Below are 23,111 nucleotides of genomic sequence, written 5' to 3'. Positions count from 1 at the left end.
TTTCTCAGAAAGATCAGATGGAAGTGTGCAATAAATAATTTAGTCATACCACAGAGCTGTGTTGATTATTCTAGTATGTAGAAGTAAATTAATCTTTTTTCAATGCCCTTGTGTTATAGATGGAAAGCCCACTTCTACACCGTATTTAGATGGAACTCTGAACAATCTCAGCTGTCCCACCACCATACACAATGGCTGTAAGTCTGTGTGTGTGCACATGTGTGAGTATTGTGTTGCACTCCCATAGGACATACATGCATGTCCTATGGGAAAAGATAGCGTAAAGGTCATGTTGCTGTATGCATGTCCAACCACGACCATATGCTCTTGTTTGTCTGTGTAAGTGTTTTGTGTTTGTATCTGGTTTTGTTTGTGTGTAAAGAACACATGACATGGGATTAAAGTGACAGTAAATGCAGTGTCTGTGTGTTCGTTTTAGTCAGAACACTAGCAGCATGTGGTGCCACTGCAGATAATTTTAAATTTAGTTATGAAGGGGGTGGATACTGTCTGTGACACTGCATGCCAGAGTAGAGGGAGTTCATACTGCTGTCACGTTTCCACTCCACTTTCTCAATCAGTCTTCAAGAGAGTGGTCTGATAGAGAAAGGTGACAGTTCACTTCAAAATTTCTCTTGTCGTCCCCAGGCCATCTCATCAATATGCAGCGTTCAACACCAGTGGATCCCACAAAGATGGGCGCTGGAAGAGCCATCGCTGTCCTCACCTCTGGAGGAGATGCACAAGGTGAGGAAGTGTGTATTTGTGTGTATTTGCTATACAAATTAATGTGAGTTGAACTGAACTGAATAAATTATTGGGTTACTATGTTTCTGTGTATGTACGCTACCATTCAAAAATGTATACCTTTGAAATAGAGTTTCGATTTTGCGGAGAGAGAAAAATATCAGTGTTTGTCATTTAGGAAGGTTTTTGTCTGCATTATCAAGAGCGATATGCAGTTTCCACCTCTTTTGCATTAAAATGCAAGGCATAAAGTCAAATGTGTGTGGTACTGAATTTTCAGCATAACTTGATAGATGATCATTTGAAGTGGTTTTGTTGGATGCTTGATTACCTGATTGAACTACCACCTCCTCAATTACTATAGCAGCCATGTTGAATGAGCAACAGGAATCATATATCAGAGAGGTCATGAGAGGTGCTAAAGCTTTCACACTGACCTTTTATCCAACCTTTAGCAGTAGGAAAAAGAACCAACCTTTAACCTTATCTGGTACCAGCTGGAGAATAAGTCAAATAACTGTGTAATGACAACTAGTCCTAGAAGAACCTTAACTATGGTCGTCCCATCATTCCCTCTCCCTCTCACTCAATTCCTCCCCATGATCTCTCTGTCTATCTCTCTCTCTGTCTGAGGGGTGTTATATTTAGCCGCTGACCTTTGGGGAAATGTGGTTGCTTTAGAGAGCTGGGCAATGAAGCTTGCCTGTTGTCCTCTCTGGTTCAATCTTAAATGAAACTCGAGCCACTTAGATTGCCCTTTTCAATGGGACTTAACCAACATGTGTGTTTGTGTGACCAGATGACAAGATAACAGGTTTAGAATAAACCAAAAGCAGTTTTTCTCTCTCACTTTCCAGTTAATTACTAGTTAGTTACCTTGATAACGTTCACGAACAGTCACCAAACTGTTCGTGAACGTTATTAAATATAATGCTTGTGACAAATTAAAGACAACCTTAGACCTCTAGTTCTGGTATGTAAATGTCAAGCAAATCAAAATTCTTGAAAATATGTGCAATAATTATGCATCTTTATTTATTATACTGTATCTCAGGTATGAATGCTGCTGTCCGAGCCACGGTAAGGGTTGGGATCTACACCGGTGCGAAAGTCTATTTTGTACATGAGGTTTGTACAACTAAGCACACACACATAAGAAATAAAGAATTAAAAGTGAAAGACTGGCACTTGCTGTACACAGAAATTGAGATTTTGTAATTCACTTTTTAATTCACTCAGCTATTGCTCAATTCAAAATCCACTTAATCTTTTAAAGTTGATGTATTATGTAACGTGTTTGTGTGTGTTCAATTATGCATCCTCCAATCTTTGTGTGCATCTAGGGTTATCAGGGCCTAGTCGATGGAGGAGATAACATCCGACAAGCAACTTGGGAGAGTGTGTCAATGATGCTGCAGCTGGTAATAAACTCATCATCTCCCTTCACCTTCAACCAGGAGCATCACTAGACCCTTTTTACTGGGGCACGATTCATGAAACACTTCACTAATGCACTTAATCATATATTTCTAACACCATAACAGGATACTTTATGACAGAAAATGAATGAGGATTTAACAAATCTGCTCTTTATTGCCTGTGAACATGCAGCGCACTCTGTACTGCAGTTGAAGACAATTTATATCCATATATCCAAATCAGTATCATAAAAGAGTATCACAATTTTAAAACACTTTTTGATGGGAGGCCAGTGTCCCAGAGTTTATGGAAGGCTAGAAACGCTCCTGCTTTCAACAAGCATTTTTGCTCATTGTATTTATTATTGTGAATACATCATTAGAACTGTAACTAAGGGATAAGTGCATCAGGTTATTTGCGTATGCATGTAAGCTATCATGTTGCATGGTATAACTACTATGGTCTAGCACAAAATGCCAGAGTTCACCCAGAGACCTGGTTTTGAGACTTAGGATAATGTTACACACACACACACACACACACACACACACACACACACACACACACACACACACACATAACACTACTGCCCACACCACAAATTCCAAGCAAGTACTCACATGAGCCACAGACAAATGACATCATGATAATGCTGATTGGCTGATGACACCACAAGAGCGTGGGCAGTCTCAAACCTTTGCTAACCAGCCAAACCTTAAGCGTTGGTCTAGTGCCATAGCCAGAAAGTAATGTAGGTCTAAATCATCCTTCTCATATTATGTAAACCAGCTGAGGGAAATCTCAACCACACTAACCATCCACCACACTTTAGTATATTCCTCCTTAAGTTAATTTAATGTTTTTGCTGAAGTATTTGTGTTTATTATTCTTTTTCTTATTTATCTCTGACAATTTTGTCAGGGTGGCACAGTGATTGGCAGTGCCCGCTGTCAGGACTTCCGCTCTAAGGAGGGCAGAGCTAAAGCAGCATGTAACCTGGTGAAGCTGGGCATCACAAATCTGTGTGTTATTGGTGGAGATGGAAGCCTGACAGGCGCCAATGAGTTTCGCAATGAGTGGAGCGAACTGCTCCAAATCTTGCTAAAAGCAGGTAGGATATATATATATATATATATATATTATATATATATATATATATATATATGTATATATATATATATATATATGTTGAGTGTAAGAGATTTCTTTTGAGAACATAAAAGAATCTCAAACTTTTGAAAAGTAGTGTATTAAAGTAGTATTTGAAACTATATTTTAACTTTGGTAATATATTTTATATGTAAATATGTAATATTTAGCAGAAAGTAAGTCACTGTAGCTTAATATAAAATAAGGAGCTTGATGAGAAGATTTAATGTGTCACTTTTTCATAGAGATTTAGAGAGAAACACATGTCTGTTTTTGCTTATAGGTAAAATCACAGCAGAGGAGGCTAAACGCTCATCTCATCTGAACATCGTTGGGATGGTTGGCTCCATCGACAATGATTTCTGTGGCACAGACATGACCATTGGCACTGATTCTGCTCTGCACAGGATCATGGAAGTAGTGGATGCCATCACAACAACTGCTCAGAGGTACATACAAACACACTCATGCATGTACATAGGGCACTACACAGTTGACAACGCATTGATTTGTCTGTTCTTATCTCACCTTTGCAGTCATCAAAGAGCCTTCATTCTGGAAGTGATGGGGAGGCATTGTGGGTATGTTGCAGTATGGTGCATGGATATGTCATTTGTATGTTCCGTTATTATCTTATGCCTAATTTTACTTGACTATTGACCATAAATCAGTTGCAGTAGTTTTGTTATACACAAGGTTACCATCAGTGTTATTTAATATTGTTGAGATACATTATATATATATTTTATAGTTAATGTTTTAGTGATTTACTTTGTGCTTGTGTCAATTTATATGTGTTATTATTTAGTTTAGTTTATTTTTATTATTATTTATTATTTTATTAGTTTATTTTGTTATTTTAGTACATCAAGTTATACTAATTGAAAATGAGAAATGTTGCTTTGGACACTAGATTCAATAAAAATTCAATACTTTAAGTTTGTTTTTATATTTCATTTTATTTCAGTTAATGTTTATTTTATTTTAACGTAAAAAAAAATTATTTAAAATGTATTTTAGTTAACTGTAATAACCCTGGTTATCACAATGCAGTGTATCTGTTATGGTCTTCCACTAACCGAGAGTGTATTTGTATGTTTATGTGTATATATATAGATATTTGGCCTTAGTCACTGCCCTGGCGTGTGGTGCTGACTGGGTTTTTATTCCTGAAATGCCCCCAGATGAAGGATGGGAGGACCATCTGTGCAGGAGACTTACCTATGTAACATCTATACACATTACAATTGTCTTATTTATCATCATAGTAAACATCATCATTATTATATTCTGTCTAATGTCATTATGCTGTCTTCATTGTGCAGCAAAGAAGCATTGGCAATCGTTTGAATGTCATCATTGTGGCAGAAGGCGCTTTGGATCTCCACGGCAAACCTATTACTTGTGATATTATCAAGAATGTAAGCCAAACATTGCTGCATAAAAATATGATCATTTTGATTTTTTTTTATCAGCTGGTATTTAACATGACATGGTTATCTTTAAATAATTTGTTTGTGTTTTTTGTTCAGCTGGTCACTAAGAAGCTCGGCTTTGACACACGTGCCACTGTTCTGGGTCATGTGCAGAGAGGAGGAACCCCTTCAGCCTTTGACAGAATCTTGGTATGATTCAGATTTTGAAAGTATTTTTTGTTTATTTGATGCATCTGTAACATGCTGTCAGTAAGGTCTTCCCCTGTCTGTCTTGTTCTCAGGGCAGTAGGATGGGGGTGGAGGCTGTGATGGCATTGCTAGAGGCCACTCCTAACACCCCTGCATGTGTGGTCAGCCTGTCTGGAAACATGGCGGTTCGACTTCCCCTCATGGAGTGTGTGCAAGTGGTGAGCAGTAACAGACACATTCTGACTTGGCTGCATCATTTTCATATTTTATTTGTTTTTTTGTGGTCATCCAAATCCGAATGCTCTTTTCCCAAAATAGAAATGTACAGTATGTGTTTGTTTTATATATTATTTTAATTCATATACTTAAGTAGTTCATAGCTCATAAGTTTATTAATGCAAAATGCAAAATGCCTCACATCTCTTGCAAAATGAAGCACTGCATTCAAAATATCACAAGCACATCTCAAAAGCAAACATTTGTCTTACGTTGCAAACACCTTTGCCATGATATTATATTTTTGGATATATGATATACACACATTTATTCAAAACCTAAAGTTCTCCTTTCATGAGTTCCTCTGTACATTTTTGTACAAGATTGAAAGTAATTGGCAGAGAGATGTTGAAAAACAAGAAAGCAAGATTGAAACCAAACTTTTTTTACTGTAAGTATTTGTGGTTGTGAATAAAGTATTACACAGTACAAAAGAAAAGTAATACATCAACCATGCGTAGTTGTGTAGATGTGTATTTATAGACCTATTCTAAAGCCATGACTGAGTAAAGCAATGAGTGTTTGCACATGTGAGGAGTTAGTGTGAGGCACTGATGAATTAGTGTGGCATTTTGATTGGTTGTGTTTGAAAAAAAGGAAATCAAGATACTTCCTGTTAGATTTTTGTGTGAGAATTGTGTGTTGTGTTTTGCAAAAAGTTATTTATGAAATTGAAAACAGAGTCAAAGGCCAAGAATTAGTGTATGGTTTTGCAGATTTGGTGTATGGTTCTGGTGTTTGAGTGTCAGGTTTCAAAAATTGTGTGTCAAGTAAAGATTTTGTGTGTAAGAAGTTGAAAAAACCTTTAATAAGTGTATGTTTTATATTATTTTCTATCAACTACAGTTTAAATGTGTGGTCGGTAGGATTTTTTAAAAATGTTTTTGAAAGAAGTGTCCTATGCTCACCTATGCTGCTTATATTTAATAAAAAATGTATAATAAAAACATTTATTTTGTGAAATAATTGTATAGTTTAGAAGAACTTTTTTTTTCTTTTTCAATATATTTTAAAATTGTATTTATTTTTGTGATTTTCGGCAGTAATTACTCTAGTCTTCAGTGTCACATGATTCTTCAGAAATCATTCTAATATTCGGATTTGGTGCTTAAGAAACATTCTTAATATTATCAATATTATTTTTTAAAAAAATCTAGATGATCCCATCTATGGTAATAATTAAGCAATTTAATTTGTAATATCTTCTCGTTTTTAGACAAAAGAAGTGACCACAGCAATGGCAGAGGGCAGGTTTGAGGAAGCTGTCAAGCTCAGGGGAAAGTGAGTTCTTTCTTTCTTTCTTTCTTTCTTTCTTTCTTCCTTTCTTTCTTTCTTTCTTTCTTTCTTTGGTTATAACAAACTAATCTTGTGATTGTTTTGCTGTTTCTCTTCTGCAGGAGTTTTGAGAACAACTGGAACACATATAAACTCTTGGCTCATGTGACCGCCCCGGATGTGAAGGTGCCTAACAAGCCCCATTTTATCATGCAGTTTATCCCTTTTGTTAGGTTTTGCATGACTTTCTCTACCTCTTCTCTATATTTATTTATCGTGATTTTTATCATCTTCCTCCTCCCATCTTTTTCTCCTTGTTTAGAGTAACATAAACATAGCTATCCTGAACGTGGGAGCTCCATGTGCAGGAATGAACGCAGCAGTCCGTTCAGCCGTCAGGATCGGTATCCTTCAAGGACACAACATGCTAGCTGTACATGACGGCTTCGATGGACTTGCAAATGGAACTGTAAAGTATTTAACATGAGGAATCCATGAGTCCACATGAAGAAATTAGTTTATTCAATTTCATCTCTGTCTCCCGTTTTTCACAGATTGAACCAATGGCATGGGGCTACGTTGGAGGTTGGACAGGCAAAGGCGGTTCTGATTTAGGAACCAAGCGGTAAGACAGAATCCTCTGGATGGTAGTGTATGAAGTGTGAGTTCCAGCATTTAGTTGTTGTTTTTGTTTCTCCCTGGAGGTCACTGCCAGCTAGTATGATTGAAGAGATCAGTCTGAATATAGCCAAGTTTAACATCCATGCCCTGGTTATCATTGGAGGGTTTGAGGTGAGAAAATCCTTAATATTAGTTCCAATATGAATAAAACCCTTCTTTTTATTTGTCCATCTGCTACTACCTCACCTTTCTGTTTCTTACTCTCTCTCTCTCTCTTGTTTAGGCCTTTGTTGGAGGTTTGGAATTAGTGACTGCCAGAGAAAAATATGAGGAGTTGTGTATTCCCCTGGTTGTTATTCCAGCTACTGTGTCTAATAACGTTCCTGGATCAGATTTCAGCATCGGTGCTGATACCGCTCTCAATACTATCACAACTGTGAGAACCGCATACTATAAAATAAAATAATATACAGTTCACAGACATGTAAGTCCACAACTATATGTGTAAGCATTTGTTTTGTGTCTTTTGACATGCGATAGAATTAAGCAATCTGCTGCTGGAACAAAGCGTAGGGTTTTCATCATTGAAACAATGGGGGGATACTGTGGATATCTGGCAACCATGGCAGGACTGGCTGCAGGGGCTGATGCTGCTTATATTTATGAAGACCCATTTGGCATTCACGACCTGGAGGTGAAACATGTTTGGTTAGACTGATGCTTTATTGAGTGTATATATCTCATTTTGCTTGTTTTTAACCATTAAACGTCTGGTTGGGAGGTAGACAAACGTGGAGCACTTACTGGAGAAGATGAAGACCACAGTGAAAAGAGGCCTCATTCTTAGGTTGGTCATTCTCTGACACAATCTGTTTCTTCATCTTTCATTCAGTCAGCTTCTCCAGTAATCTAGACAAATGGCTCCAGTCTTATTTCATTCTTGTACAAGCACTCTAAATAACATCAAACTGTTTTCCCTCAGGAATGAGAAATGTAATGCGAACTATACCACAGATTTTCTCTTCAACTTGTACTCAGAAGAGGGCAAGGGAGTTTTTGACTGCCGCAAGAATGTGCTTGGACACATGCAGCAGGTCTGTGTGTACAATATTGATAACATTCTTTGTTTTTAACATTATAACAGAGCTGAGATTTCCTTTGTCATTATCTCTTTTCTCGTGGTGTTTCAGGGTGGCACCCCTACACCATTTGATAGGAACTTTGGCACAAAGATGGGTGCTAAAGCAGTGTTATGGTTGACTGATAAACTGAAGGAGTGTTACAGACATGGTGAGTGAACAGTAATTTTAATGAGCGGATGGCTGAGTAAAGGATTTTAACCGGATGTGAATTGTGTTTACATGTAAAGCACTTGCCAGATAGAAATAGTGACTGGAGAGAGAGAGAGAGAGAGAGAGATTTAGACACTTTTATAAAAATGTCATAAAATGTATATAAAATGCTAATAGTCAACTTTAGAAGGTCAACTAAACATTATATGACATGTTTGTACAAATCGTTTAATAAACATTGTAAACTTAAGTTTAAGTACTACTACTACTACTAATAATTTATAAATATTTTAATTAATAAGTAATGAGAAAATATACAAAAAAACATGTTTTACTAATGAATTGAATATCAGTGTCAAAATTATGGCTTGACTTGTTTTGTTTTTTTTAATTGATGGTTAGTCAAGAAGGGTTTAAAGGCCAAAATCACAATTTTAAGAGAGGGATAATGACATGTAATGATTTAACTATTTACTTTTCATGCTAGATTAATTTTTTCTTACAAAATAGTGTAACGTATCTAATAATTCTCACTATATAAAAGCAGTGGGACACCGTATTCATGGAAAATGCCTTACATACTAGGGCTGCACGATTAATCGCATGCATTTATCATGCGTGTCTCATCAGTAAAGCTGGTTCCGTGATTAGCGGTAAATATCCGTCACCTGTTTTCAAATGCACCGGGAGTTCATACACAGAGCCGTAGTTCACTGACAAGCTATGCAATATCGTGTTCATAATCGAATGCGATTAATCTCAATTATGAACAGAATATTGCGTGGATTTTATGTGAAGTGCGGCTCTGTGTATTAACTGCCGCTCCCGTTTGAAAACAGGTGACAGACATTTACCGCTAATCACGGAACCGGCTTTACTGATGAGACACGCATGACAAATGCATGCGATTAATCGTGCAGCCCTATTACATTTTGTTTGTGAGTGACGCGTGTGTGTTGATTGTGTTTTTTTTTTTTTGTTTATATCTTTATATGAGCAGGCCGTATCTTTGCCAACACACCGGACTCTGCCTGTGTTTTGGGAATGAAGAAGAGAGCCATGATCTTCCAGCCTCTCTCTGATCTCAAAGAGGACACTGACTTTGAGTGAGTGATCCTGCTGTTTCATTTTACCATTGTTTCATTTTATTGTACACATTGTCATTCACTGGATGAATCCTACCTTATCATTGCATCCTCATGTGCTCACACTGTCTGTTTCTGTTCCAGACATCGTATACCGAAGACTCAGTGGTGGCTGAAGCTTAGGCCCATTCTCAAGATTCTGGCTAAATACAAGATCAGTTTGGACACCTCAGAGACAGCTACAATGGAGCATGTTATCAAGAAGAGAGGAACAGTCTAGACTACACACACACACACACACAGACACACAGAGAATTACAGTGGGATAGAAAGATTTTTGAGCAATATGATTTTAGTATACAATAACATTCAGTTAATCACCCTCATGTTCTTCCTAAACTATATGAACACAAAAGGAAATATGGGTTACATGAGTGAACAAATAATGTCAGAATTTTCATTTTTGGATGAACTATGCCTTTAAGTACAAAACCCCACTAAAAGACATTTTTTTTTCAGTATCAATTGGATTTGAACTATTTCACTACTGGACTTATCATTTTGGATTATGTCTGGACTAAATTATATTGTTTAAATGCAACCTGTACATTTTACAAGCTTTCACTGAACACATAGAGATGTTTGAAAAGTCATATTAATATTAGATGATGGAGAAAACCAATTTACATAGATTGAAATTCGTTAAGACACTATATATTTTTAGTGTGTTTTGGATTTTTATTCTAAAAGGCCAACAAATGATTTAGCTTTATTTTAAAAAAAAAAAAGTTAAAAAAAAATCTTATGTATATGGTATCCCCCCCCCCCAAAACTGTACAATATATATATATATATATATATATATATATATATATATATATATATATATATATATATATATATATATATATTACATTATTATATATAAAACATCAAATATACTAATCCTACCACACATCCCGGTTTGTTTCCAATATGTTCCAGAATATCCTTTAACATCCTTGAAAATAAAGATGCTTGTCGACAGCTGTGTTGTTATACACTTTATTTTATAAAAAAAACACAGGTTTTCTAAAGCACAGTTTTCAGATTACATATGTGAAATTCCAATACTAAAGAAGTTAGCAAACGTGCACTAGCAGGAAAATGATGCCATGCTAAACAGGTCACACGAGCGCCGCAATGTAACTTTAGCTAAAATATCATTACCCTAGAAACGGCAATAATCTAGTAGCCTAAAACATAACTGCTGTCTTGAGTAAATGATAATTAAAATGTTTATCATAACGTCATTTACAATAAATAAATACTCGCTTCTTATACAAATGTATAGCTTTAGTTGAGCAAATACTATTCTCAGCATATTTTAATATTTTAAAGCGTGTTGCATTTGGCTTGTGAGGGGAAAGTTACAAAACACAGACACGCAGACAGATACTATCTAGAGAGGAAGAGGAAGAGGTAAAGTAAAGTGACCACAGTATTCCTGTATCGCTCGCACGCTAACGTTACCTCTGTGATGTGATTGATACACTGTTTAAAAACCTAGTGCGCTGTCTGTCTAGACAGCATGTATAAACAGTATAGTCGCGCAACATAGTATTTACTACGCGTAGTATTATGTATTTATTTATTTATTGGCTCATAGCCGCGATACCTGCCCAAATATGTTGCACCTTCTGTAACGAGCAAACATCCTGGCTACTAGGTATAAAGCTCACTAGGTTTTGAGACACAGCCATAGACATGCTGATGAGATTGATGGTGACGCCTCAAGTGACGCTTGCTTTGAATTCGCTTTAGCACACTCCGCACGACATCTTCCATTTATGGTAAGAGACTCGTTTCGAATTATTAGAAAATTATTATAAATTTCGTTGAACTCTTTAATATGAACTCTTTATAGGTTTTTGTGAATGCTTGACAGTTTTAGTTTCTAACAGTTTGAAAAGTAACTTTAATTTTCAAAAAGAGCACATTTCTGGTGTTTCTGAAACTTGTGGTGATGCTTAAAATTGAATTACTGGTTGGGCGTACCACTTTGTTTTAAAGAAATAAAATAAATAAAGTAATTAAATAAATAGTTTATATAGTTAAACTGAGATTTGGCATTTTCAGTTTTTCAAAGGGTTAAAATCTTTGTGTATACATGTAATACAGTAATAATGTGGTGATGTTTAAAATTAAATTACTGGTTGGGCACCACTTTGTTTTAAAGAAAGATAATTAATTAATTAATTAATTAAATAGCCTATATAGTTAAACTGAGATTTGCCATTTTCAGTTTTTACTACTATATAATATATGAAAATACCATGTACATGATGAACTTAAGCTATGTAATTTCTTAGGGGTAACTAGACATTCATATTGTTTTTAGCTTAATTAATTAGTTATAGTACTGTCATACAGAACCTACCTTGAAAACTGTGAAGTTTGTTATGTTTATTAAAAAGTGGCTAGGGTTTTTCCCCCACTAACTTTTACCCCAAAACAATTTAAAGCTTTTCTAATTAGAAAAATAACAAAATACATACAAACTGTAATACTTTTAAAACTTATTGCAAATCTACTCTTTCTCTATTTAATTGGGTTATTGTAAATATATATATATATATATATTCTAACATTTCTGCTTTCTTTATAATTTTTAGCTGTTGTCTACAATATGGAATATATAAGAAAATAGAAAAAAGCCCTGTGCTCTGTTAGAATAGCCTACTGTTTGCTTTATTAAATTATATAATGAAACCCCATCAGACCCAGTCATACTCTTTCTGTATGTTTCTTCTCTGAAGATTTCCGTTACTGAAACAGGGTCAACCCACACTTAAAATTTGAGTATGTTCTGTTTTTAGTTGCTATTTAAAAAAGAACAGTGGTTGCACCTCTACCAAGTCCTACTTATTGAGTATTTAAGAATGTGTGTTTTCACCCTTGGATTTATTTGTCTCTCACCCGGCCTATGACTCTGAACTAGTGAAATGAAGAACGACAATTAAAAAAGAGGAAGGCTGACGTTCTGTGGTTTTGTATGTCTGTCTGCCGCCTTGCTTGCAAACTTCCGTCTTGTAATGCGTGACTCATTGTCAGGTGTCTGCTGTTGAGTACGTTCTCACGCATAAAAGAACAGTATGTGGTCTGGTGGAAGTGCAATTGTGCTTTTATATATATTTAGCTCTGTTTCTTTTTATTCATGTGCTGGTCATATGGTGTAGTATGTCATGGAAGTGAAGAAATTCTGTTTTTTTATTTTATTTATTTTTTTATGTAAAATGTTAAAAAGGGAACATCACAATGTGATTTGTTTCTGGTCCCAAAGAACTTGATTGTTTATATAATATTTATTTTTCCCGATCTCAATTCAAACAGCTGAGTCTTTACTCATTTTCAAAAAACATCTAAAGACTCATCTTTTTCGCCAGCACTTAACCAACTAATACTAGAACTTACATTTTCTTTTCTTGTCTATCATATTCTTAAAAAAAACCCTGGCAACGTGTTCTGTACTAGACTAACTGAGACTTGTCATGGCACTTGTATACCGTTGTTGTTCTCTTGTTGATCTGATTGCTTCTATTGTTCTCATTTGTAAGTCGCTTTGGATAAAAGCGTCTGCTAAATGATTAAATGTAAATGTATTTAATATTGGTGTATGATAATTGTTTGTGTGTAAATGTATTTTTTTGTTTAAAAGTTTTGTGTATATATTTTTTTTTTTGTTTGGTTATAAGTAGAACTTTTATGCTGTATTATTGTGCTTTTACTAAATGGATGGTATCATGGAGTCAGTATTAGTACAGGTATATTTCATATTAAAATATGTTAAAAATAAAGAAATGTTAATAAAATAAGCTTAAAATTAACCTTTTGTCATTGTAACCTCAGAAATATAATAAAACTTTCCTTTCTCTGCAGATGAAGGCTATTTTGATAGCTGTGACAGTTCTCTTTCACTGTTTGGGAAAGAGGTGCATACTCGGTAATTCACTTGGTCTCTTTAATCACATCCATGACTTTTTAAAAAATTAAAAACTTTCTTGGTGCCTTTATATTTGATATTATCTGTATATGTGCATTTTAGGGCAGGAACCACTTTGCCAATCTCACTCTTCATGCTCTGAATGTATAAGGAGTCCTGGATGTGCATGGTGCACACAGACGGTAAGTTATATCATGTAAATGAACCAGTTTGTAATTTAATTGAACTGTTTCCCATAATCAGGAAAGAGAAGATGTCAGTCTTTGTCAGCTGGAGAGAACTGAGAAAAGAGAAACGATCATTGAGAAACAAAGAATCCATTATACATTAAAACCTGACAAAGTTTTTAAGGTTGCACATTGCTTTTGGTGCCCTTTTGAAGACTCTTTTCCTGCTGTGGTACCTGTGGCTGAGCATGTTTTTCTGTGCAAACTAACCAGCTGCCTCTTCAGCAATTCATGATCTTATTATGATGCATTATTATCCTTTTTTACACATGGTGTTGTTGATGGTATTGTCTGAACTAAAACTAAAAAAACTAAAAACTAAAACAAAATCTAAAACTAAAAAAAATAAAAAAAAGGTGGGAGGTCGTGGCCCAATGGTTAGAGAGTTTAACTCTTAACCCTAAGCTTGTGGGTTCGAGTCTCGGGCTGGCATTACCATGACTTAGGTACCCTTGAGCAAGGCACCGAACCCCCAACTACTCCCCGGGCTCCGCAGCATAAATGGCTGCCCACTGCTCCGGGTGTGTGTTCATGGTGTGTGTGTTCACTGCTGTGTGTGTGCACTTTGGATGGGTTAAATGCAGAGCACGAATTCTGAGTATGGGTCACCATACTTGGCTGTATGTCACGTCACTGTCAGCTGTTTCCTAAACTAAGTGTTACATACTGTGGCCAAGAGATTTCAACACACTGCAAATAGAAAAAACACCTGCAAATTAAGAAAACAACTTCATCAATTTGACAAAACGTGCTGCTAATGCTCACAACACAACCAAATAAAGAAGTGCACTGCAAATAAAATTCTTTATTTGGTTGTGTTGTACATTGATACATTTACTATTTGTGCTTTTTCAAAATCATGAAAAAAATCAAATAGGCAATTATCACATTTCTAAACATGGATAAATGGGGGGAAAAAATCAACAGTTTGATAATAATAAGAAATCACTTATTAAACTTTAACAAGAATAACACCTCCCTCCTAAATTGTAAAAGTTAAAACAGTTGTTAGCATAACAACTTAAATCATTATTTCTAAATTGACCCTTAATGTGATTTGGTGTAGGTTGATTCAGTTAATATATACTGTTATAACATTTTAAATACAACATTTTCACTTGAAGAAAACAAGTTAATTTAGATGTTACCATGCGAAGCACAATTGTAAGTAGCAAGTTGCAAAATAAAACAAAAACGTAAAAGACACATCAAGAATGCAATTTTCAATCACTCTGTAAACTGTAAAAAAAAAAAACAGAGGTTTTCTACTTAAAAATTTATGTTAATTCAGTGTGTTGCGTGCCATTTCTTTGTGATTATTTGATTTCTGACTTATTTAATAAATTATTGGGCTTGTAATGCAAATTTCCTTGTGATGCAGGACTTTCTTAAACCAGGTGAGTCAAATGAACGGCGATGTGATTCTACCAGGTCTCTGAGGGAGAGGAAATGTAAAGAGGATCATGTGATCAATCCTGGAAAACATCCCTTGACCTATGTGAAAAACAGTAAACTCAGCAGCGAACGTGAAAATGTGGTCCAACTCAGACCTCAAAATATCAACATTACACTCAGAATTGGTGAGCTTAAGACTTCTGCTCAGACATACAGCGGCATGTTGCAACATATTGGAACATAAACTTAAAGCCATGTGCAGAGCATTTACACTTCAGTGTAATTATACACCTTAGTATGCAGATGTAACATTATACAGCAAAGATGCACAGTCATATGTATCTTGCACATACAAATACAGTAATACAGATTGGCCAAATAAAGCACTTAGCACAGACTAAATACAAAACAATCATATTTCTGCAGTCCCTTAATTGTTTTCTCTGGTTGTTTCTTTTAAATGTGCAGGAGTTCCACATGAATTCAAAGTTGAGTTTAAGAGGGCTGTAGGTTACCCTATAGATCTGTACTACCTGATGGATCTGAGCTATTCCATGAAAGATGATCTAGAGCAAATTAAAACCCTGGGGCAGAAAATCCTCAAGAAGCTGAAGGACATCACAGACACCGTCCGGATCGGTGAGACTATATGCTAACTGAAATACTAATATCAGTGGTGACTGACCGGTGAACTTTCATCATCGTTAATAAATAATAGTAATTTACAATTTTTGAAAGTGCAAAGAAATCTGAACTACTGTATTACAGAAAATAAAAATGGATGCACATTTATGTATATCCCAGTCTGAAAAAGATATAGTGAGTCAGTTACAGTTATGGAAATGTCTATATTAATTTCTATATTAATTATTAATATATTATTATTATTTATTATTAATATATTAATTTCAAGTTATACTCTGCCTCAAAATATTTCTTCAGTTATAGATTTGCTTGAAAATAAAAATGTTCTTATTTTTTATATTGAAATGCACTACTGTTCAAAATTTTTTTTGCAAAAAATGATTTCTTCAGGGAGTATGCATTACACTGATCAAAGGTGACAATAAAGTAATTTATAATGTTACTAATAATTTTTGTAAAAATTCTATTTAATTCTGTAACTTTCATCAAAGAATCCTGAAAAAAAAAGTATTACGGTTCCCACAAAAATTAAGTTGCAGAACTGTTCATCAACATTGATAATTTTTAAGCATCAAATCAACATATTGAAATAATTTCTGAAGGATCATTTGACACTGAAGTAATGTAAATAAGTAGTAGTGTCAAGGCATCAAAGTTGAGTAATGGCTGCTGAAAATTCAGCTTTGCCATCACAGGAATACATTTTAAAATATATTAAAATAAAAAAACTGTTATTTTAAATTGCTATTAAATATTTCACAGTATTGCTTTTTACTGTATTTTTGATTAAGATTTAAAAAATTTAAGATTAAAAAATCTTACTGATCCCAAAAATGTACTTAATTAAAACATAAAAATAGGAAAAAATATTAAATTAAATATAACTATTTGAACTGCAATTTAAAGAAATAGAGCTACATTACTGTCATGCATCCTAAGCTCTTCCTCCATCCTTCAGGTTTCGGGTCTTTTGTTGATAAGGAGATGTTGCCGTATGTCAGTCAGGTGAAGGCAAGACGTCGTAACCCCTGCCCTAATCGCATAGATACCTGCCAACCAGCCTTCAGTTTTAAGAATGTCCTGCCCCTGACTGAGCATGCCAAGGATTTCGAACAGGAAGTTAGCAAACAACTTATCTCTGGCAACCTGGACGCTCCTGAGGCTGGTCTGGATGCCATCATGCAGGCTGCAGTCTGTAAGGTGAAAACTGTGTGTTGTTACCTGAGAAAAATCAGAATCGAACTGATAATTTCATAGTAGCTACATGAAAAAGGCTTATTTTTTCCATTGCTCACCGCAGGATAAGATCAAGTGGGATGATGTGACACGGATTCTGGTTTATACATCTGATGATACTTTCCACATGGCAGGAGATGGACGACTAGGTGGTGTCTTTCAGCCACATAATGGACAGTGTCATCTCAATGAAAATGGTTCCTATAATGGAAGAGCCTATGTGAGTATTTCACATTTAATGAACATTCTTTGTGTTTTCTGTTGTAGATGGTTGCCAAAAAATAGAAAATTAATCTAAAGAGGAATTTAAGTGGTATAGTTTGTATATGAAGACATAAAATCTTTTTAAATTGTCCTATAGGATTACCCATCAGTGGGCCATGTATCTAGAGTTCTGCAGGATAACAATATTCAGCTCATATTTGCTGTGACTGAGGACATCTATCCAGCATATAAGGTTTGAGGAAGCTATATGTACTGCTGTTTAATGTGTGGGGTCAGTAAATGTGTTTAAAAAAAAAACAGTAACAGTAACAGTAACCTCTTATAACTTATTGCAAATTTAATTTGATCATGTGATCATGGGATAAAATAAATGTACACTCTCTGTCACCAGGGCAGTACCTTTTTTTTCTGAGAGTGTACCATTGGTAAACATAAGAGTCTTCTTTCAAAAGCAAAATAAATATTGTCAACCCCAGACCTTTAAATTGTATTGTTTAAATAGATTTAATAATAATAATTTAAGTGAGTTTTTAAAAAAGAATTATTCTCTCTCTTTTCCATTATTCATACACACAAACATTCACAGGCACTGAGTGCATTGATTCCTCAGTCAGTGGTTGGTGTATTAAAGAATGACTCAAGTAATGTTGTGGATCTCATCTCTGAAGCCTATGGGGTGAGTGTTTTCATAATTTCATGTTTTTATCTTGTTTAGTGATGTTGGCTTGTGCACTGCCTCTAGTTCCCATTTAACTAACAGTTATTACAAGTGGCTGCTAGAACTAAACAGTCAGCATTTCCCCACAACCCTGCACTTCTGCTTAAATGGTTAAATCATTTACTAAATTAACTGAAACTGTGTATTGTGTATTACATGATATAGCAAATACATAACTGCCATAAATTAAATGATTTGAGTTTTAAATTATCTTACTGTGACTTTTGCCATAGACATGTATGTTTTTGCTTTAATAATTCATATATCACTCTGTATTTACGTATATACACATACTGAAAATGCATGTTTATGTGGGCCAGAATTTGTCAGCCACGCTGGTGTTAGAGCAGGAGGGAGCTCCAAAAGAACTGGATGTGTCCTACAGGTCTGCATGTAAGGGGAATCAGTTGGATAGTGAATGGAAGGAGAAAGGAGTGTGTCAAGGCATCAAGCATGAGGAGGTAAGCACCACCATCAGTGGTTTCATGTGAATTATCAGCAACCAGGACACATTTGTTGTTATATTTCATAAGTCTGAAGAAGTTTCATTTATTGATGTTATAGATTACGTTCAATGTACGTCTGAATGCATCTGCATGTCTGAAGGAGCCTCAGACATTTCGCATCAAAATGCAAGGCATCAATGAGGAGGTGAAGCTCACAGTGCATACAGAGTGTCACTGTGACTGTGGTGTTCCAGAGAAGGCTTCCAAAAACTGTAGCAGTAATGGAACACTCTCATGCGGCGTGTGCAGGTAGAGACCCCTAGCGCCTCAGCAGGGAACTGCATCAGCAAACAGACCACTTGATTAGAGGATCTTTAAACTTGACATAATTAAAACAGTTTACATTTTGTCATCATGTTGTTCCAGCCCTTTATTATTTTCTTACAAAAGTTTTCTTTATCTTTCTGTTCATTTACATTCATACATGCACCCAAGTTAGCTGAAAGGCTAATCAGCAATAATTTATTATTACTACCAAGCTCCCAAAAAGACAGAAAAGCACAATGAATGTATCCAATTTGCTATTACAGTCATCAGCAGGTCTTAAAACGCCTTTCCAGTTACATTTGTCACTTACAGGTGCATCTCAATAAATTAGAATGTCATGGAAAAGTTCATTTATTTCAGTAATTCAACTCAAATTGTGAAACTCGTGTATTAAATAAATTCAGTGCACACAGACTGAAGTAGTTTAAGTCTTTGGTTCTTTTAATAGTGATGATTTTGGCTCACATTAAACAAAAACCCACCAGTTCACTATCTCAACAAATTAGAATACTTCATAAGGACAAAAAAACAACAAAAAAAACAAAAATAAAAACACCTTTTTTAGTGAATTGTTGGCCTTCTGGAAAGTATGTTCATTTACTGTACATGTACTCAATATTTGGTAGAGGCTCCTTTTGCTTTAATTACTGCCTCAATTCAGCGTGGCATGGAGGTGATTATTTTGTGGCACTGCTGAGGTGGTATGGAAGCCCAGGTTTCTTTGACCGTGGCCTTCAGCTCATCTGCATTTTTTGGTCTCTTGTTTCTCATTTTCCTCTTGACAATACCCCATAGATTCTCTAGAGTTTGCTGGCCAGTCAAGCACATTAACACCAGGGTCATTTAACCAACTTTTGGTGCTTTTGGCAGTGTGGGCAGGTGCCAAATCCTGCTGGAAAATGAAATCAGCATCTTCAAAAAGCTGGTCAGCAGAAGGAAGCATGAAGTGCTCCAAAATTTCTTGGTAAACAGTGACTTTGGTTTTCAAAAAACACAATGGACCACCACCAGCAGATGACATTGCACCCCAAATCATCACAGACTGTGGAAACTTAACACTGGACTTCAGACAACTTGGGCTATGAGCTTCTCCACCCTTCCTCCAGACTCTAGGACCTTGGTTTCCAAATGAAATACAAAACTTGCTCTCATCTGAAAGAGGACTTTGGACCACTGGGCAACAGTCCAGTTCTTCTTCTCCTTAGCCCAGGTAAGCCGCCTCAGGAGTGGCTTAACAAGAGGAATACGACAACTGTAGCCAAATTCTTTGACACGTCTGTGTGTGGTGGCTCTTGATGCCTTGACCCCAGCCTCAGTCCATTCCTTGTGAAGTTCACTCAGATTCTTGAATTGATTTTGCTTGACAATCCTCATAAGGCTGCGTTTCCCTCGGTTGGTTGTGCATCTTTTTCTTCCACACTTTTTCCTTCCACTCAACTTTCTGTTAACATGCTTGGATACAGCACTCTGTGAACAGCCAGCTTCTTTGGCGATGAATGTTTGTGGCTTACCCTCCTTGTGAAGGGTGTCAATGATTGTCTTCTGGACAACTGTTAGATCAGCAGTCTTCCCCATGATTGTGTAGCCTAGTGAACCAAACTGAGAGACCATTTTGAAGGCTCAGGAAACATTTGCAGGTGTTTTGAGATGTCACCATATTCTAATTTGTTGAAATAGTGAATTGGTTGGTTTTTGTTAAATGTGAGCCAAAATCATCACAATTAAAAGAACCAAAGACTTAAACTACTTCAGTCTGTGTGCATTGAATTTAATACACGAGTTTCACAATTTGAGTTGAATTACCGAAATAAATGAACTTTTCCACGGCATTCAAATTTATTGAGATGCACCTGTATGTGTTTTGATTAGTCACATGACACATGAGAAGCTAAGTGTCAGATATTTCAAACATGTTATTTTCATGAGATTTTTAGTTACTAGCAACTTAAAGGTCAGTCTAATACTCAATAATCTCTTCAAAAGACTACTTTTATGTATTTTGTGGTGCTTTTTTTGTAGGTTGGCAGTATAAATCACCATATATGTTTCACAGAAGTACGAAAATGTAATATGGGCCCGGAATGATGCGTGATATGATGTGATTTGATTGTCACGTTGATTTATTTAAAAAGCTCTTTTGAATGAACACCTTATTTGATTGAAAAGCTTTAAATGCTGGTGCATACTGGCAAATACTGTATGCCTTACAGTTTACAATTTTTAACTTGTAAAGTGTGTGTGTGATGTGTTTGTTAGCTGTGACGAAGGGCATTTGGGTCAGCGGTGTGAGTGTGTGCAACATAGTGATTCGGATTCCATTAACAACATGAAGGCATCCTGTCGGCCTGACAACGGCTCGCAGATTTGCAGTGAACATGGCACCTGTGAGTGTGGCAAGTGTGTGTGTCAGGGCCATTACAGTGGGAAATTCTGCGAATGTGATGACAATAGTTGTGAATACCATAATAACCATCTCTGCAATGGTAAGTCCAGTGGACTGGCACAAAAATTTTGCCTTTCCTTCTTTTTTTTTTAATTTCAGATTCAAAACTCACTATCTACCCCTCTGTGCGTTTGTCATAGGTAAAGGCACATGTAAGTGTGGGACATGTGAGTGTACTGATGACTACACGGGGTCTGCATGCGAGTGCTCACCTAGCCAAGACCAGTGTATTAATGGCAAAGTCCTTTGCAGCGGTCAAGGCAAATGCACTTGCAACCGTTGTCAGTGTAACGAAGGCTTCAAGGGAGAGCACTGCTCTGCATTCACTGATGAGTGCATGCTGTTGAAGTGAGTATCTGTCTCTTACTGTGAACTAATATCTGTGTTTCAAGATTATTTTTAGTGAGGTGTGCGAAAACTATAATAGGATCTCAATTATACTAAAGTAACACTGCTAGCATCACCAAAGTCATAGGTTTGATTCCCATGGAATGCATGAACTGATAAAATAGCTGGATAAAAGTGTCTGACAAATGTGTCTTTGTTTTAATATGTCTGCAGGGGCTGTGTCGCATGTCATGTAGAAGCTGATACCAATGCCTGTGCTGTAGAATGTTTGAATGCTACAGTAAATCGTCTTGATGGCACTCATGAGCTGCATTGCACATATGAAGCGACCATATCATATGATGTGGAACTTGGTAATGACGGCAAAATTGTGCTTCGATATGCAGATCTGCCTCGTATGTATTACAATCTTCTTTAAGTTAATTTGATCAGACTGTAAAATAAGCACACTCTTAAACTCATATATGACACAGAACTGATGTAACTGTGAATGTTAAACATTTGTTCTTTTTGTCTCTGTAGGTTCTGTTGATAAGACTAAACTTATAATTGGCATCTCTGTGTCAAGCATAATTTTTATTGGCATTATAATAATCATCATTTACCGTGGTCTGCTGGAGCTGTACGACATTAGGGAATATCAGAACTTTGTCAAAGCACAGAAACAGACCGAATGGAAAGAGGTGATGTACATGCAAAGACACTCTGTATTATTTAGCACTTAAACACAGTTAGCTTTGTAGGCTTTAAATGAAGAGTGAATTATAACGTGTATAGACAACATATTGTTTGTTTCATTGTGAAATCAAATCATTTAAAGAATGGCTGTGTAACAATCAAATGTCTGTTTGTTCTGTACAGGCCCAGAATCCTCTTTTCAAAGGTGCCACAACTACAGTGTATAACCCTTTGCATGACAAAGACGAAAACGAAAAGGAACATTTTGAGCAGATTTAAAAGATTAATTTAATTTAAAGAGAGAGTCTGGGAGTTTGCTAGATAACAATATCTTGTTTTTGCATTTTTTGGTGTACATCTTAAATTGTGCCAACGAGATTAAAAATTATATTCTAAGATAGCAATAAAAACATTTAAATACAGGATTAAATGGTTGTTGTAAATATTGTGATGTATTTTATGCATATTAATATATAGGATGAACACAAAGCCTTCTTTCTCCTAAAAAGGGTTGATAAACTGAACAACTCTACCTAAGAGAATTGAAGAATGTCCTTTTATGAGAAAAAAAGTGTGTTTTTGTGAAATTTTAAGCAGCTGTATTGCTAACTAAAACTTCAGAGATGTGTTTTAGTGATAATACAGCAGGTTTACAGCTTAAATTATTATTATTTTTAAACAGTGACTTCACATTATGTTTGAGGTATTAACTGAACAGCTTGATTCCAAAACCTGTAATTGTTTTACTTTTGCTTCAGTAATAAAAGTGCCATTCAAAATTCCCTAAAAATGTTTAATTCTTTCATATTTTAATTTTAGTTCAATTAGCAGGTCACATTCTGTTTTCTATTTCTATTCCTGAATGACTCTGATTACGCCTAGAATTAAAAAAACTACAGTACCCATGGTAAATTAGTTCCACTTCCGGGACATCTGACGTTTCCCGATAGGC

The 23,111-nt window shown here is 35.7% G+C and overlaps 2 protein-coding genes across 2 annotated transcripts; both read left to right on the top strand.

Annotated features, from left to right (window-relative positions):
- Positions 1-551: 551 nt before the first annotated feature.
- LOC109063465 (ATP-dependent 6-phosphofructokinase, muscle type-like) lies at positions 552-10,085 on the top strand. Its single transcript, XM_042726208.1, has 22 exons — positions 552-747; positions 1,802-1,875; positions 2,091-2,168; positions 3,088-3,277; positions 3,599-3,764; positions 3,852-3,896; positions 4,432-4,540; positions 4,641-4,736; positions 4,848-4,940; positions 5,033-5,158; positions 6,433-6,497; positions 6,614-6,677; positions 6,814-6,960; positions 7,046-7,116; positions 7,196-7,283; positions 7,396-7,548; positions 7,642-7,806; positions 7,898-7,959; positions 8,095-8,206; positions 8,303-8,402; positions 9,405-9,510; positions 9,634-10,085. Exons 1-22 carry the CDS (start codon positions 663-665, stop codon positions 9,767-9,769), a joined length of 2,331 nt encoding a protein of 776 aa, XP_042582142.1. The 5' UTR covers positions 552-662; the 3' UTR covers positions 9,770-10,085.
- A 677-nt stretch (positions 10,086-10,762) lies between these two features.
- Positions 10,763-22,949, top strand: LOC109063479 (integrin beta-7-like). The gene is made up of 16 exons (XM_019080549.2): positions 10,763-11,321; positions 13,408-13,471; positions 13,574-13,653; positions 15,080-15,278; positions 15,562-15,732; positions 16,697-16,938; positions 17,039-17,194; positions 17,336-17,431; positions 17,786-17,875; positions 18,238-18,378; positions 18,482-18,672; positions 20,947-21,173; positions 21,274-21,481; positions 21,695-21,876; positions 22,004-22,164; positions 22,343-22,949. The coding sequence occupies exons 1-16, from the start codon at positions 11,319-11,321 to the stop codon at positions 22,436-22,438; spliced, it is 2,307 nt and encodes a 768-aa protein (XP_018936094.1). The 5' UTR covers positions 10,763-11,318; the 3' UTR covers positions 22,439-22,949.
- Positions 22,950-23,111: the final 162 nt, after the last annotated feature.

Source organism: Cyprinus carpio, chromosome B6 (genome assembly GCF_018340385.1).
Source record: "Cyprinus carpio isolate SPL01 chromosome B6, ASM1834038v1, whole genome shotgun sequence".
NCBI lineage: Eukaryota > Metazoa > Chordata > Actinopteri > Cypriniformes > Cyprinidae > Cyprinus > Cyprinus carpio.
This window is presented reverse-complemented; position numbering and strand designations above follow the sequence as displayed.